Source organism: Eriocheir sinensis, chromosome 62 (genome assembly GCF_024679095.1).
Source record: "Eriocheir sinensis breed Jianghai 21 chromosome 62, ASM2467909v1, whole genome shotgun sequence".
NCBI classification, from domain to species: Eukaryota; Metazoa; Arthropoda; class Malacostraca; order Decapoda; family Varunidae; genus Eriocheir; species Eriocheir sinensis.
The window spans coordinates 2762501-2779323 of NC_066570.1; the positions used below are offsets into that span (position 1 = coordinate 2762501).

Consider the following 16823-nt stretch of genomic DNA (forward strand, 5'->3'; position numbering starts at 1 on the left):
TACACCCTCCCTTACAAACACTCCATGCACGAGGACGTCACTCCGCACACACCAACACTCGCCTCCTCTCGCTCCCTTCTCCCTCTCTACTCCGCCATCCACACATTTACACATCAAAGTGTTCCCGACGGCCACCACACCTGCGATGGCTTCACCCTGCAGACACACGCCGACCCTGACCTTATATTGTTCCCACGACTCTGCTCCTCCGCTGCTGCCCGCCCTCCACATAACACACTAACGTCTCCCTGACAACCACTGTATATACGCGCGGGTGACACGCTCCGCCCGCAAGCCTTTATATTTGTTTTCTTCTTTTCCGCTGTCTCGTCTCTGGTTTGATCACGTCACTGTCTGGAGAGTCTTGTGTAGCCGCGCGCAAAAGTAATAACGGGCAAGCTCTTTCCTTGTTCCGGAGTGGCTGCTTTGCGTCTGCTTCAATTGAAATCTCTAGTTCCCTTCACGGCACTTTTAGATCACTGCACAGTCTAGGGAGTCTTTTGTAGCAGCTCGACCGATGGAATAACAGACTTTTTACCTCATTTTTCCTTTGTCTCTCCGTTGTATCTGATTCAGTCCACGTGACGTTCTTTATTACCTCACAATCTTAAACTTATGTAACTGGTTATGTGATTTTCTCGTCCTCTGTAGCATCTGGGAATATTTATTATGAGAGCCGAAAGCGTTTGAACATAAGGAACTCAGTCACAGCGAATCTAAAGTTACATGATTACACTTTTTCGTCCGCTACATCAACTTGGTCTACCGATAACAAACTGTCCTAATATTTTCCTTGACCGATAAATTTGACGCACTCTGACTTGCATAACTAAAAGACTAGGTAACTTGTATCTACCTGGGCCCATGAAAACAGCAGTACTCCTCTCTTGCTCGACCACTGGGACCACTTTTGTATACTCGAGGACCAGTAAGTTCACTCCATTTGTTTACTTCCAATTCTTTGTCGGATTTGTTTTGCATCTTAATTTTTATTTCAGATCTTTTTCTTTAAATTCTTCTCCTACGACTTCTTGTTGTTATTCATGGTCTTGTTCTTGTTCTTCATCTTCTTTTTCTTGCTTTTCTTGTTCTTGTTCTTGTTATGGGTGTTGATTTTTCGTTTTAGTTTTCCCATTCATCTTCTTCGTCTTGGTCTTCATTTTCGTCTTCCTCTTCGTCTTCGTCTCCTTAATTTCCCTCTTCTTTCATCTTGTCCATTTTTTTATTCAGATTCTCGGCTTTAAAATTACCTCGTCTTGCACGTTCTTTTAATCTCAACGTCCTTAATCTCAGCTCTTTCATTTTTATCTTTCATTCATCCCTAACTTTTTCTGTACCTGTCTGTCTGTCTGTCTGTTTGTCTGTCTCTGTCTGTATGTCTTCCTGTCTGTCTGTCTGTCTCTCTCTAACACAACCTTTAGCATCACTTTGCTCTACCCTCTTCCAGACACACAGACAGACAGACAGACACGTACAGAAAAAGGTTAGGATGAATGCATGATAAAAATGAAAGAGATGAGATTAAAGACGTTGAGTGATTAAAAGAACGTACGAAACAAGGTAATTTTGATGCAGACACACACACACACACACACACACACACACACACACACACACACACACACACACACACACACACACACACACACACACACACTCACTCTCTCTCTCTCTCTCTCTCTCTCTCTCTCTCTCTCTGTGATTGTAATTGGTTGGGGCTGAAGAGGAAACAAGGCCTCGGGACCCACTGACACCCCACTTTGATGTGTGTGTGTGTGTGTGTGTGTGTGTGTGCAGATATAGATAGATAAATAAATAGATAGAGAGAGAAGCTATCTGGATGTGAGTGAATAAAATGATTGCAGAGAAAATAGAAAAGCGAGGAAGTTGAGGTGAAAAAGAGGAGGAGGAGGAGGAGGAGGAGGAGGAGGAGGAGGAGGGAGTAGAAGAAGAAGAAGAAGAAGAAAAAGAGGAAGAGGAGGCAGAAGAAAGAAAAAAACAAGGAAATGTGAGACTGAAATAGAGAAAAAGGCAGAAAAGATTAAAAGTAAGAACAAAAATATAAGAAAATGTGAAGAAGTGAAAGGCGAGTAGAGGAAATGTAACTATAGGAAGGAGGAGGAGGAGGAGGAGGAGGAGGAGGAGATAGTGATAGAGAGCAAAGAAAGTGTAACGCAATGAAAATAAATGAAGAGGAAGATGAGGAAGAGAAAAAGGAGACCAAAGAACACACACACACACACACACACACACACACACACACACACACACACACACACACACACACACACACACACACACACACACACACACAGACACAGACACATACAGATACACACAATAACCTCCCACAAACACTCAACACACACACTACAAACACGAGTACGACAGGTAGCAAAGAGAAGCGTATATGAGAAGATTACCTTTTGAAACTAATTGCGTCATAACTCACCCTTACAACTGTCCAGGTAGTCTCAGGGACCGGCAGGTGTTTGAATATACAGGTGATAAATTGGACACTCGGGACTTAGAGGAAGATTACAGAAGACTTGGAAGAGTATGACATAGAGATACATGTATGCTTATTTTACGCTTGTGTCAGATGGCGTAGAGTGTATTCTTACGTGATTACACAATGCGAAGAAATGTACATAGATAGAAATATATATTGTCCAAAATGCGTCACTATTAGATTTGCTTCGTACGGGTAAGACTTTTGTGTACTTAATAATTAAACACATCAATACTAACGATGTAAAATAACTCCCGTAATATTCTGCTTGTAAATATGAGTTTGCGTTGGTACATATTACTTCTTCCTTGTTATTCATTCATCCATCTTACTATTCTTTGTTGTTATATTTAAGAATAATTTGTGTCGAAAACATCTCCCCTAACTTGCTGCTTGTGAATATGAGGTTAATATGAGGGTTCAGGATAAGGATGACGGTATTAGGATGAATATGAGGAGGTAAACATACATATCTTGGTATGCTCAGACCCTTCTACACCCTCACATCAACTATTACCAAACACCGATGTGAGATCAGTTGCGTTCTAATAGTGTTTTAATATGTTCACTGGACAAAAAAATGACTAAACTACCAGAAGGGTCATACAACTACCCCTGGAAATGCCCAAAACTCTTATGAAAGCTTAATCAAGTATGTGTGTTTGGAAGCCGATATGTTTCAGAATATACCAATAGAGAGAAGGGGAAGCTGGGAGGCACAGAATACATTACCTCTGACATCTAACGTGGGGTGGAGGAAGGGAAGGAGGTACTTAACCCTTCCCCTCCAAGCACATTCCCATCACCCAACCCTGACTTAATCTCTAGTGGTGGTGGGGGTGATGGCGGTGGTGGAAAGGAGAGGTTGCAAGAGGTGGAGGAGGTGGAGGAGAAAAGGTTACAAGAAGGATAGAGGGAAGAAGATGATGGGAAATGAAAATAGAAAAAGGCAAGGAGGAGGAGGACGAAGAGATAACAAGAAAAAGAGTAAGATGAAAAGGAGGACGAAGAGAAATGAAGATGAATGAAGGAAAAGAAGTCCTTGAAGTGGATGAAGAGGGACGAGGTAAAGGAGAGGAAAGTGTGAAAAGGCGACGAGAAAGTAAATAAGAAAGATGAAAGAGCGAGAGGGAAGGAGATAGAGGGAGGTAGAAGAGTGTGAAAAAGCGGCAACGTAGACGAAGACGAGGATAAAAATGAAGGAGAAGGACCAAAGGGAGGAAAAATACAAATAGGAAAAAAAACGGAAATAGAAGGAAAATGAGAAAATGTCATATAGTAACGAAAAACAAGAAAGGAACAAAAGAAACGAGGAACAGAGGGAAAGCAAAGAAAGGAGACATTGAAGCAACTGGAGGAAAAATATAAAAAAAAGACGAGCAGAAAATAAAACGAGGGAAGAAGAAAAGGGGGAAAATGTCAAATGGTAATAATTGAAAGACAAGAAATGAGTGAAAGAGGGAGAGAAAGAAAGACAAAGAGAATGACTCGAGAGCAGAGAGAGAGAGAGAGAGAGAGAGAGAGAGAGAGAGAGAGAGAGAGAGAGAGAGAGAGAGAGAGAGAGAGAGAGAGAAGTAAACAAAATACTCGAAAAAAAAACCTTAGCGCGAGAGAAAACAGAAAAAGTGAATAACAGTTTCCAGCTCCATTGTGAATGTGTGGACAGGACCAGAATCTATGTTTTGGGGAATCGGAAACCACATGGGAGGGAAGTCTGTCTCTCGTGATCCTCTTAATGCAGGCAGGTAAAAGTTTGTTTGTTGTGTGAGTTGTTGTTGTTGTTGCTTATTGTTGTCACTTGGGAATGAAGAGTTTTTACGGTTCGAGAAAGAGAAGGAGGAGGGAGAAGGGAAAGGAGGGAGGAGGAGGAGGGGGAGAGGAAAAGGGAGGAGGAGGAGGAGGAGGCGGCCGAGTTCAGTTAAAAAGAAAAATGAAAAATCGAAAGCAGAAAGAATAATTGCCTATATTGAGTCTATGATCGTGTGTCTAATTAAGTAAGGCTTGTTATTTATTTATCTATTAATTTATTTATACATGTTTAGAGCAATATATATACCTTCCCCTCCCCCCTTACGCTCTGCACAAACATCTATGCAGTCTTCACAAACGTCAACTATTCACCAGAAAGTCTCTCTCTTCCTTTCTTTTTTTCTCTATATCTCTTACTTTATTACTATCTATCTATCTCTGATTACCCATATCTATCTATCTGTTTTTATCTATTTGCTCAAGTCCATCTATATCTATTTTTCTTTCAGTATCTATCTTTTTATCTATATGTCTTTTACTATTTGTCATTTTGTTTATCTATTTACCTATCTTTTTTTTTAACTGATCTCTATGTAATCAAATTTTAGCAATCATTTTCTTGTTTTCTCTCATCGAAGGAAAATAAACTTAAAAGAAAATGCAAATGCTCCCACCTTCCCACCGTGTTCAAGTTAATCATTTCCTCCAATATCTTTTTCGTCACTTTTCTTCTTTCGTTTCGTCCTCTTCTTTCTCCTCCTCCTCCTCCTCCTGCTCCTCGTCCGCCTTTGTTTCAACACTAAGTCGACGCCTCGTGAATAGATAAACACCCACGAAAAGAGACGAAAAGATGCAATAGGATTTTTCTTTCGTATTCTGAGTTTATTTTTAGAAGCGCCTCATGTTCTTACGAGTGAGAGGTTCGGTACGAGAGCTTGTCTTCGATAATGAGTGAAAATGAGGAAGATGCGAGCCTCAGAAGCGGTGTTGATGGTAATGGGGTCGATGATGCGGCGCTGCTGATGAGAGAAGAGCTGAGGCGGTGGTGATGGTTATGGTATTTATGGCAAGTGTTTATAGTGGCGCCATTTTACTTGGCTCATGCTGCCCCCTGGAGCTCATTTTTTATACCCTTTTCTACAATTCATAATTCAGAAGCTAAGGAAACTTTTGCACATAATTATGATCATCAACAAATGTTTCAAAAGTTTTAAATGGCTCCTAAACCATTTAATGTTAATATAAAGGTAAAGATCTGGGGAAACCATTCTGGAAGTCTAATATTTTCTATCGATTTAAAAGCCTGACCATAAGGAAGAGTAAATTCTGCTTCGGGTGATTACAAAGACACTGTGCCTGACTATACCAGAACTCACCCATTGTGTCCTTCATCCATTGCAAGCGTATTCCACAAGAGGAAGATTACATTGCCACTCTCCTCATTCTCTTCTCATCAGCATCCCACTCCACTTTTTAGATTAAACATTCATTCATTCATTAATACTTAACACGTCTGAGTCAAATTGCAAAACTTTCCGTCAATTTTCGGGTTCTGATTCAGTTTGCAAAAGTTTGTGTCTCTTTCGCTGCGGGAATGATGTGGTTTCCAAAAAGTTTCTCATTTAGTCATTTTTCGAGGGTGTGATCGGGCGGGCGAGAGGTTTCACGCTCTTACTCTTTGCCTCTGGTTGGGATTTGAAGTTTTATTAATTTAAGGATGTGCGGTTATGTTTGTCTCTTGAGAGTTTGGCTTGCTTGGCATAAAACCTTACTAGTATATTAGCTGTTAAAGGTGGCAGGCGTATTTTTTGTGTAGTTAAGTAGTTAAAGGCATATTAGGTTTTTTTTTGTCAGAATATTAGTGATTATTCGAATATACGTTTGTTTCATTTTGTGCTTGCTTTATTTTGCGGCAAAGGAAACAGCTCAAGGGTAATAAAACCTTACTAAAGTATGTTCACTTAAGTCCGACCCAAGCTGACAACATAAACCTAAGCGTGTTTGTAAGCTGAGTGCTGACTGGCTGCTGCTATGGCTTCCAAGTTTTCTTTAACCTCTGTTTGTGTTTATCTCACGCAACACTTTATCTACTAATCTGCACTGTGCTTACGAACACACTTAGGTTTATGTTGTCATCTTGGGTCGGACTTAAGTGAACAGACTATAGTATATTAGCTGTTTATGGTGGCAGGCGTATTTTTTGTGTCGTTGAAGGTATATATCCGTTGTTTTTTGTCAGAGTAATAGTGATCATTCGAATTTGCGTTTGTTTCATTCTATGCTCGCTTTATTTTGCGGCAAAGGAAACAGCTCAAGGGTAATAAATAAAGAAGAAAAAAAAGTCTCCTAAGCGCCGCCCCTGCATAAGCAAACAGAGGGAGCGGTATGTTCAGTTTCGGTTTGATATTCTGTGTGTTTTTATATCAATCAATTGGGGTGTAATTGCTCGCTGGGAACAGCGGCTGGGGAAAAAAATATTGTGTACTGGAACAAGTATTTTGTTGTTGATGGACGTGATTTATTTATTTATGGGTGTGCATGTGTGTGTGTGTGGAGAGAGAGAGAGAGAGAGAGAGAGAGAGAGAGAGAGAGAGAGAGAGAGAGAGAGAGAGAGAGAGAGAGAGAGAGAGGGTGCAAATATGTTTATAAGAATCTTAGTTTTACGAAATCACATGCTCCATCCTATTACAGTGTTTCCGAGCATCATAAACAAGACACATTATATATTTTAACATATGCGCATGTTTAGAGGGAGAACATTATCATATCTGAGGCTTATCCATGTTTTTATTTTATTTATCGTATATCGTATCGCTGCCAGATTGTCGTATTCAGCCTCTTATATTTGCCAACTTCCGACCCCCCAAAAATGTCTCCTGGGCCCCAATAACTAGATTCATTTATATTTATCGTTAAAGTCGTTAATTCCGGTAATTCCAAAAACCGGTAAATGCTATGCTCTGAGGACGACAATCTGGCAACGGTGGTATTGAGGTCACTGAGTCAACCGCATCACTCTATACCAGCAAAGGAAGAAGGTGAGGGCGAGGAGATAGATTAAAAAGTGTTTGAGTTAATATTTTCAGAGCACGAGAATAAGCACCCGTGATGCTTCTCTTGGCTGTCTCATTTGTAGTATTGTCCTGGTAACACATCCTATCCTATGCTTGCTTAGTCTGTATATACCAAGTCGTCACTGTGCTTCAAAACTGCGACCGGTACGCGCGGGAGGCGGTTTTGGGGCGGAGCAGCAGGATGACGTCACTTGGAGCTAAAACAAAAAATACCCGCCAGTTCAGGGGTGACTAAAGTTGGGGCCGTATGTGCACTTTGGATGTGCATTCTCACCTTTCACAGCGCGCTCATGCAAGCCACTGACGAAAAAATGTCTTTTTTATTTTGCTATTGCGTGACTGTAATTCAAATGCCCACAAACTGAGGTGTGGGGTGTGAATGAGGGCATGTTGAAGTGATTAATTTAAATTAGTCCGCCTTTCTTCGTTTTCTCTAAATCCTTGTTTCTACAGTCTCTAGTTTGGCTCCAAGCAGTGTCACGCATAAACCACGCCTCCCACAAAGCTGCGTATGACTTGACTGGGTGTATATAGACTTAGCTATGCTTGTATGTATAGAGAGTGTCCTTTTGAAGCCTAACTCTCGTCCCTTCACTCATGGCAGGGTAAGTGCTCGAGGGAAGGGCTTGATTACATATTCTACCCTATGCTCTTGTTAATATCGTGTATTTTTTAAACTTAACTCTTTTACCATCCGCGTAAATAAAATGGGTAGAGGGAGAGGCTTGATTACACATTCTATCCTATGCTTTTTTATAGTCTTTTTGAAACTTGACTCCCTTTTTTAATACCACAGAAAAGAGGTTAAGAGCGAGAGACTTGATGCTGTTCTGCGCTTTTATTTATAGTGAGTGTAATCTTATAGCCTACATCTCCTCTTCTGTTCGTCTATCCCCGCAGAGAAAGTGGGTGAGGACGAGAGGATTGATTATATATTCGATTCCAACCTTTTATTATCTACTTGTACATAGTGAGCAACATTGCCAGATTGTCGTACTTAGCCGATTATATTTCCCGACTTCCTAACCCCAAACTGTCTTCTGGGCTCCACTAACGAAACTCATTTATAGTTATCGTTAAAAGAGTTAGATTATGATGTGTCTTGGCAATAGTTAGGCGTCAGAAACAGGTAAATACTATGCTCTGTGTACGACAATCTGGCAACGGTGATAGTGAGTGTCTTTCTGAAGCTTAATTCCCCTCCTTTTCCCTCCCCCGCAGAGAAAGTTGGTGAGGGCGAGGGACCAGACAACATCACAGTTCAGCCGTGGACGTCCAGAGCCCCGAAGATGACCCAACCTGACCTCGACTACATCAGTGAGTGTTAATATATATGTGTGTGTTTGAGAAGGAGAGGGGGGAGGAAGAGGGAGAGGGAGGGAGAGGAAGAGGGAGAGAAAGAGGAAGAAAAAGTAGAAGGAGGAGGAGGAGGAGGAGGAGATGGAAGAGAGGAGAAGAGAGAGAGAGAGAGAGAGAGAGAGAGAGAGAGAGAGAGAGAGAGAGACCAGGTATGTTAAGGGTGAAGACTCGGTGTCAGTAACTTAATTGGTCTTCCCTGTACGCTAATATCCGCCAGGTAAGGGATAGTGAGGAGGAGGAGGAGGAGGAGGAGGAGAAGAAGGAGGAGGAGGAGGAGGAGGAGGAGTAGGAGGAGGAGGGTAATGGAAAAATCATGAACTTATAAATATACTTCTTTTTTTTTTTCCTTCCTTTAATTGCTTTTTCCTTCCCTCCGCCTTTCCTCATTTATTCCCTCCTCCTCCTCCTCCTCCTCCTCCTCCTCCTCCTCCTCTTCCTCAGATTTTCCTCTTAGCTTTTTTGACAGATTTCTCGTATGTTGACCTACCGTAAACACTCTCTCTCTCTCTCTCTCTCCATCTATCTATCTATCTATCTTTCTCAACCATCAAGCTTCATTCTTTCTCCACCTTCGCACCGAACTTCACCTAACCCGACAATATCCATAACCTGCCACATACATTAACTATCTCACTCCGCGCCTCCCTAACCTAACCCGAGGCAATCTTACCCTGCGGCCTTTCGTGTCTCCGGTAATAACATAATCCCGTGTCTCGCCTGGCCGGTGGCGTGTCAGCGTCCGCGTGATATCAAGGGAACGTCAGTGGCAGTATATATGGTTGCAAAGATTAAGTGTCGAGGGTCGGAAAGAATGGGAAGATGAGGAGACAAGAATAAAGACCAGAGAGAGAGAGAGTAACGTTAGCAGCGACTCAAATAGTTCTGCAGCAGCTAAAGAGAGTTTCAGAATATAAATAGAATAACGCGAAGACAAGTTTTATGACCAGAACAATTCAATAACGTTAACACCGACTTTAATGGTTGCAGAAAAGCAGAATAGTGTTTAAATGTGTATAGGAAGGTAGTGAGGCAAGGCGGAGAATCAGAGCAATAGAGCAACAAACAGCGACATAAACGCTTGAACAGAGATAAGGTAGAATATACAGATAAAATATTGAGAACCGGAATAGAATAACGTGAAAGGTGGGATAAGCGATTATAAAGGGGAAGGGCAAAGCGTTCAGAATATGAGAAGGGAGCTAAATAGACCAGATAAGGGATCAGAACCAGAGATAACGTTAATAGCATTATAAACAAGGGTATGGAGGTGATCTAGAGGTCAGAATGTATAAAGGAAGGGATGACGGGGCTGCAAGGGAAGGGGGATGGACGAACATATGAATTAACCTGATAAATAAATGTTGCCTGATATAGAGATGAATATTACCGAGTGAAATACAAGATGAAGGTTTTTAAAATACATAGAAGTGGATGAAAAAAAAATTATCAGAACATATTTTTTGCACGAAACTTAAATTATTCAGTATGATGCAAAAATTAATGTTCGTTGGCGGATGGTATGAATGTTAAACTACTCTTTCCAGGCTCGAGATAAATTATTTCAACGTGAATTTAGAGAGAGGCTGTCGGGGATGATGCTGGGGAAATGTTTTACCCGGGAATTGTTGACCTTAATACCGCGAGAGCAGTGAGGTGAAGGTCAGGAGGGGAGGGGCAGCGAGGTGACTTTCTGACCTTATATTACCTCAATTTATATTTCCTCATCTCTCTCTCTCTCTCTCTCTCTCTCTCTCTCTCTCTCTCTCTCTCATCTCTCCTCATCTCATACTTCCGACATCTTCGTTATCCATATGTTTCCTCACCTCATATCTCGCCTCATACTTTCCTACCTCATATTTCAACAACTCATACTTCCTCACTACATACTCCTCCACCTCATTTCACCACCTCACACTTCTCCACTTCACACTTTCTCACCTCACACTCCCTCATCTCATGCTGCTACGTCACACACATAACAGACATACAGGCAGGTATTTAGACGCTCGCTGACTACATCTTCGCAAACAAAATTAATACATACGTGATTATTACACAGGATACTGCACCTAATTTTAACTGTATATTGCCTCCTTAATTGAATGTATTTATTAAGACTATTTAGGAGCAGTAAGTAGCGGGCTTTTTTTTCATATTGTTTTCTTTTATTTTACGCCCTTGCACTGTCTCCTCTGCTGTAAAATAAATGTATAGGTAGTTTGATTTATAATTCCTGCCTCTTTATATTTTTCCCTATATTTCACTGTTTCTTATGCTCATCGGACTCTTCATTCTCCTGCTTTTTCTCTTTGCACACCTACGTAGATATGCCGTCACGAATACATAACTCAATATCAAATTAAAGTAGTTCTCGTGTTAAGATTTACGCTCTCTCTATTTCAACTTTTATCCTTGGAGGTGACCCTGAGGTTATTACGTTCTTGCGGACCTTCATCTTTCATCTCCATTTTTTTCCCACGGTAATTAAGGCATCACGATCCGCGACAGGTCATCTCTAACGTTAATTCCTCTCGTATTACCTGCTGTGTATAGATTCCGAGCGTTTATTGGCAATGTCGTTATTTTCCATCGTGACGCGTCGGTATCAGGTCCTGTCATGATCTCATTAATAATTTAAGAGTTAATTATCCGGCGCTTACTTTTTCACGGGCTGGAAGGGGAAGCGGAGAGGCGGCGACATAAAAGCATAGCAATCTTTATCAAACGATCCTCTTCGGCGCCAAGACCAGAATGCCGAGGAACTTGAGAGAAAAGAGACTCCACATTTAAAACACACATCCATATTTAAATAGTTAATTGGTTATGGATTGTTTTACCACGCGAGAAGGGGAGGTGGAGAGGCAGGGGCTGAAAAACTTGGGATAAACTATTAGTCTTGCCCCACAACGTCAAGACCAGGAATTTGGGCGGAAAGAAACGCCAAATTTAAAGTTTATGCCAATATTTAATGAGTTAGTTCTCGAGGCTTACTTTTTACTGCAGGAAGGGCCGGTGGAGAAGTGGTGATTTGAAAACACTATAAAGTCTTACCAGTCCTTTCTCACGACGCCAAGAGCACAATACAAAGGAATTAGGACGAAGAAAAACACGTATTCAATGGTATTTAGACCGGCAAAATGTTAACTTTTTTGCTTCTTGTCTTGTGAACGTTTTTGTTTTTATATTAATTAAGAATTTTGGCGGAAATGAAGATAAGTTAAGAGGATGCTTATTACCATATATTTACAATTGTAAATACTTATATATGCAATCAGTTCCTACAAACTTAATTCATCTCTTGTGTTCGGCGTGAAATTGAGGATCTTAGCAAATTTGTTCTCATTACCCAAGCTACAGTATAGAGTAAGATATAGGGTATTGTAAGATAGGTTTAGGAAGTATGAAAATATTTAGAGAAATCGATATCTTTTTTCACGTTTTGGCCTATTGCGCCGGTAGGCCTCTTCCCGGTGGATCCTGATGGTCGGCCCAAGGCTTCTTCCTTGTGGGGCCTGATTGTCGGCCCAGCCCGTTCTGGAGAAGGCGAGTGTTTATAGCTGCACCATCTCGCATTGGCTTATGCTGCCCTCCCGGAGTTCATCTTTAATCCTAGAATCTAGAGTCCGGGTTGATAGGTGGTCTTCTGGACAGCATGTGGTTAGTTTTAAGCCACTCGGCGGCGGCTGAAAAATCCCATCTTGGTGGCACCGGGCGGGGATTGAACTCGCGTCGTCCTGAACCCGGCGCCGTCACGCTATCCATTCAGCCACCGCCTCCCCAAATATATAGAAAGGATATAGTGTAATAGTCTTAGATGTAGACAGGTTTACAGAAATCTAGAGGTACGGCGGATAATGTGAGGTGTATATCATGGGTCAGCCGTGTGTGCTGATCGGCTTCTTGCAGACTCTTCATACCCGCCTCTCCATGCTGTGTATACAATGCTGAAAAAGAGAATGTTTAGTCACTTATTGACCCATTGATGTATTCACACACGTTAATGCTAAGTACCTCATACACCCCCACACGCCTTTCGCTGCCTCATGCCGCTGGCCAAATGGTGCAATTTAATCGTTTTTTTTTTTTTTTTTTGTTTTTTTTTTTGCAAGTGGTTTCCTTGAGGAACAGTGCTCGATGAAAGTTTTAGTTTACTCAACGAAGTACAGTCGGACCAGCTTTCTTAAGAGGCCTGGTGTTCCATGAGAGCCACAAAACAGCGCCCACCACCCGGCAGACAATTCACCGCCGGCGTGCTGGCCGCATTACCGTGATTTATGCCGGAAATGCGTCTTGGGCGGCTCGGCGTCATTGTTGTGCGGCGGGACTCCCGTTATGTAATAATGTCACACAAATGAGTTCACTGAAGACATCTGGTAACTCTCACGGTTTGCTGTCTGTATTTTACCTTCTGCTTCAAGAAAGATTATTTATCTAATCTTGCCTCCCGTTGCTGTAAACAAAACATGTTTCTCATAATTTACCCAGGTAGATGTTAACACACACACACACACACACACACACACACACACAACACAACACAACACAACACACAACACAACACAACACAACACACACACACACACACACACAACACAACACACAACACAACACAACACAACACACACACACACACACACACAACACAACACAACACACACATACACGGCGGGTCGTCAGGGTCGGGCGTGACGTACCAGCGCTTCCTCAGGTACACACGCACGCCGGCCACCTTAGGCTTGGCGGGCTATTATTGGACTCCTTACGCGGCACACAAGGCCTTCCCGGCGGCGCTGTTTTGTTCATTTGGTGATTTATGGTGATTAGTTATCGCGTGTGTGCGGCGAGGCAGGAGGGGCGTGCTTACCTGCGGCCTCGTTTTCTTGTCCTTTTCCTTTATTGTTTTTTCTTTTGCTGTTCTCCACCTCTTCCTCATAATTATCCTTCTTTTCCGTTTCCTCCTCCTTCTCTTTCTCTTCTTCTTCTTTCCCCTTCTCTCCCTCCTCTCTTTCTTCCTCCTCCTCCTCGTTTTCTTGTCCTTTTCCTTTATTGTTTTTGCTTATGCTGTTCTCCACCTCTTCCTCATAATTATCCTTCTTTTCCGTTTCCTCCTCCTTATCTTTATCTTCTTTCCCCTTCTCTCCCTCCTCCCTCTCCTCCTCCTCCTCCTCCTCCTTCTTCACCTCCTCCTCTTCCTTCTCCTAATCATCGTTATCTTGCATAAATCTGAACTGACGTGAAATCGAGAAGTTAGATGAAAAATGGAAGAAGAATATAATGCTTCTGCAGTCTTGCCGCCCTTGCTGTGGAGCCTCAAATCACTCAGGCTCGACGGGTCAGTGCTTTTGAAATCGCTTAAATCTCACTCGTTTAGAAAAAAAAAGGAATATGAGGCAACACGACTTGTTTTTTGTGCCTGCCAGACTTTTTGCTGATTTACTTATTTACTTATTTACAACTTGACACAAACCTTCGCCTTGACACCTGTGGATTACGTCTCGGGTTCCACGGCTTACGAGTCTGCGCTTGGAATCGCAAATAAAAAAATAAAAAAATAAAAAAAACGTTTGATGAGATTTCCAGTTTATGCAAGTTAGAGTTAAGGTTATGTAAGTGTTTTTTTCTTTCGTTCTTTCACTTCCATATACAGTTGTTTGGATGTGTATGGTGGACGGGGGGAGGGGGGGGGGCGAGTGTGTGTGTGTGTGTGTGTGTGTGTGTGTGTGTGTGTGTGTGTGTGTGCGTTTTTTTTTCACTATTTGCTATTACTTGGATGTGTTTTCCTTTATGATGCAGGAAATGTATTTGTTTGTTTGTTTGTTTGTTTGTGTGTATGTATGTGTACGTGTGTGTGTGTGTGTGTGTGTGTGTGTGTGTGTGTGTGTGTATGTTTAGTATTTTTTTCCCATTCACTTTGTTTGTATTATTGCCTGGATGTGTGTCCTGTTATATTGCAAGAAGTGTGTGTGTGTGTGTGTGTGTGTGTGTGTGTGTGTGTGTGTGCGCGTAAGTGTAATCCGCAACCAGCTCATCTCTGCCTCTCTCTGCGCGGCTAGGATAAGCTCTCTGTAAGCTCCTCGCCGCATCAAGGCTCTGTATTTCCTCTCGTTCTTACGCGGCATTGGAAGCTTCATCTCTCTCCATCGCCTTTGTAAATCGCAAGTGAAATCGGGTAATTTACGGACACTCTGGTTTCGCTTTGTGCTTTTTGTTTGGCTAAAGAAAGAGTACGTTTGGTTTTCCTCTCATCATCCTCTTCCAATCGTATCCTAGGGTTGTATTAGGAGACATCTCGCCGCCCAAGAACACATACTTGACAAGGCTTTCGTAGGAGTTGTGGGCATTTCCAGGGGTAGTTTTATGACCCTGGTGGTAGTCTGACCCTTCTTCTGTACCATGAACATGAAGAAACACTCATTAGAACCCGATTGATCCCCTCTTTGACCTTTAGAAATAGCTAGTGTGATATGGCAGTGTCTTGTAATACCAGCTCTAGTTTCTTCTTGTGAAGTAAAGTACGTGTTTTAGAACGTATGGGTAATGTTGGAATAGTTATATACTCCCGTAGTTCTTTATACCTTAACTCCTTTAGTCCTTGATGTTTCTGTGAGCGATAGTTTTGTTCTGTTATTTTTAAGTCCGTTTTTTTTTTTTTTTTTTTTTTTTTAAAACAAAGGAGACACCTCAAGGGCACACAAAAAAGGAAACAATAATTATAAAAAAAAAGCCCGCTACTCGCTGCTCCTTAAAAGAATCCAAAGAGGTGGCCGAAAGAGGAGGTCAGTTTCGGGAGGAGAGGTGTCCAGATACCAGATTGATGCTTTTCGCCAGCCGTAAATTTATGCATAGAAGAAGAATGTCTTTTTTTGTGTGTATTTTACTTTGATGGTCTGTTGTTTCCTGTCCTGTGCTCACCTTTACATCTCATTTGCCATACATATTCTCTACTTTCTCTAAATAAATCTCTAAATAAATCTCTCAATAAATCTCTAAATCTCTCAATAAATCTCTAAATCTCTAAATAAATCTCTAAATAAATCTCTAAATAAATCTCTCAATAAATCTCTAAATCTCTAAATAAATCTCTAAATAAATCTCTAAATCTCTAAATAAATCTCTAAATCTCTAAATAAATCTAAATCTCTAAATAAATCTCTAAATCTCTAAATAAATCCCTAAATCTCTATAAATCTCTAAATAAATCTCTACTTTCTCTAAATATCACTTTAATTTTTTTCTCATTTTTTGTTCAGTATTTCTCTTTCTCTGTTTTTCCACTTTTATTCTTATTTTTTATTATATTTTTCTCGTCCTCTTACTTACCTGCTTTTTACTCTTCCTTACCTTCCCTTATCTCATCGTGACTTCCTTTCCTTACAATTACCTTCGTATACTCTTATTTACCTTCCTTTGCTCCCACTTACCTTTCTTTACCTGGACTTGCCTTCATCTACCACTCCTATGTTCCTTGCTTTGCTTCCTCTCGCCTTCCTCTCGCACGTTTCTTCCTTCAGTCACAGCAACGTTTGTGTTAGAATGTTCGGCGTTCATTTTTATTTCCAGCTCTCAACTTCCGAGTCTCTCTCTCTCTCTCTCTCTCTCTCTCTCTCTCTCTCTCTCTCTCTCTCTCTCTCTCTCTCTCTCTCTCTCTCTCTCTCTCTCTCTCTCTCTCTCTCTCTCTCTCTCTCTCTCTCTCTCTCTCTCAGCCACGCCCCCCCAGTGTGTGTGTGTGTGTGTGTGTGTGTGTGTGTGTGTGTGTGTGTGTGTTTCCCGGGTAGTTGAAGCAAAAACAAATTTTCGGCTGATGCTATTTACTCGTTTTTCCATTTAACACATTTGTGCTCGAGGGAAAATTCATCACAATATATATTTTTTTGTGGGTGTAACGGTAAAAAAAAATAGTACATCTGAGCGAGGAGTTGAAAGGGGCAGTGCATAGGTACTCCACAGGGAAGGGCTGGAACTGGGGAACATTTCACATTTTATACGTGTTTTATTCACGTTTCTCCGACTCTAATTTATATAACCTTTTGGATCCGATAGTTATATGATAAACCTTAATCAATACTCTAATAATTTAACCTGGTAGCAGCTGGGATCATGTTTCTTAATGGTCCCTCTAAGCGAGAAAA

The 16823-nt window shown here is 41.4% G+C and overlaps 1 protein-coding gene across 1 annotated transcript in view; it reads left to right on the forward strand.

The window, feature by feature from the left end:
* Positions 1-16823, forward strand: part of LOC126986543 (SCY1-like protein 2) — a 306279-nt gene that overhangs the window by 115590 nt on the left and 173866 nt on the right. The window contains exon 5 of the mRNA XM_050842810.1: positions 8557-8652. Within this exon, the coding sequence (XP_050698767.1) occupies positions 8557-8652 (96 nt within the window). The remainder of the gene's footprint in view (positions 1-8556; positions 8653-16823) is intronic.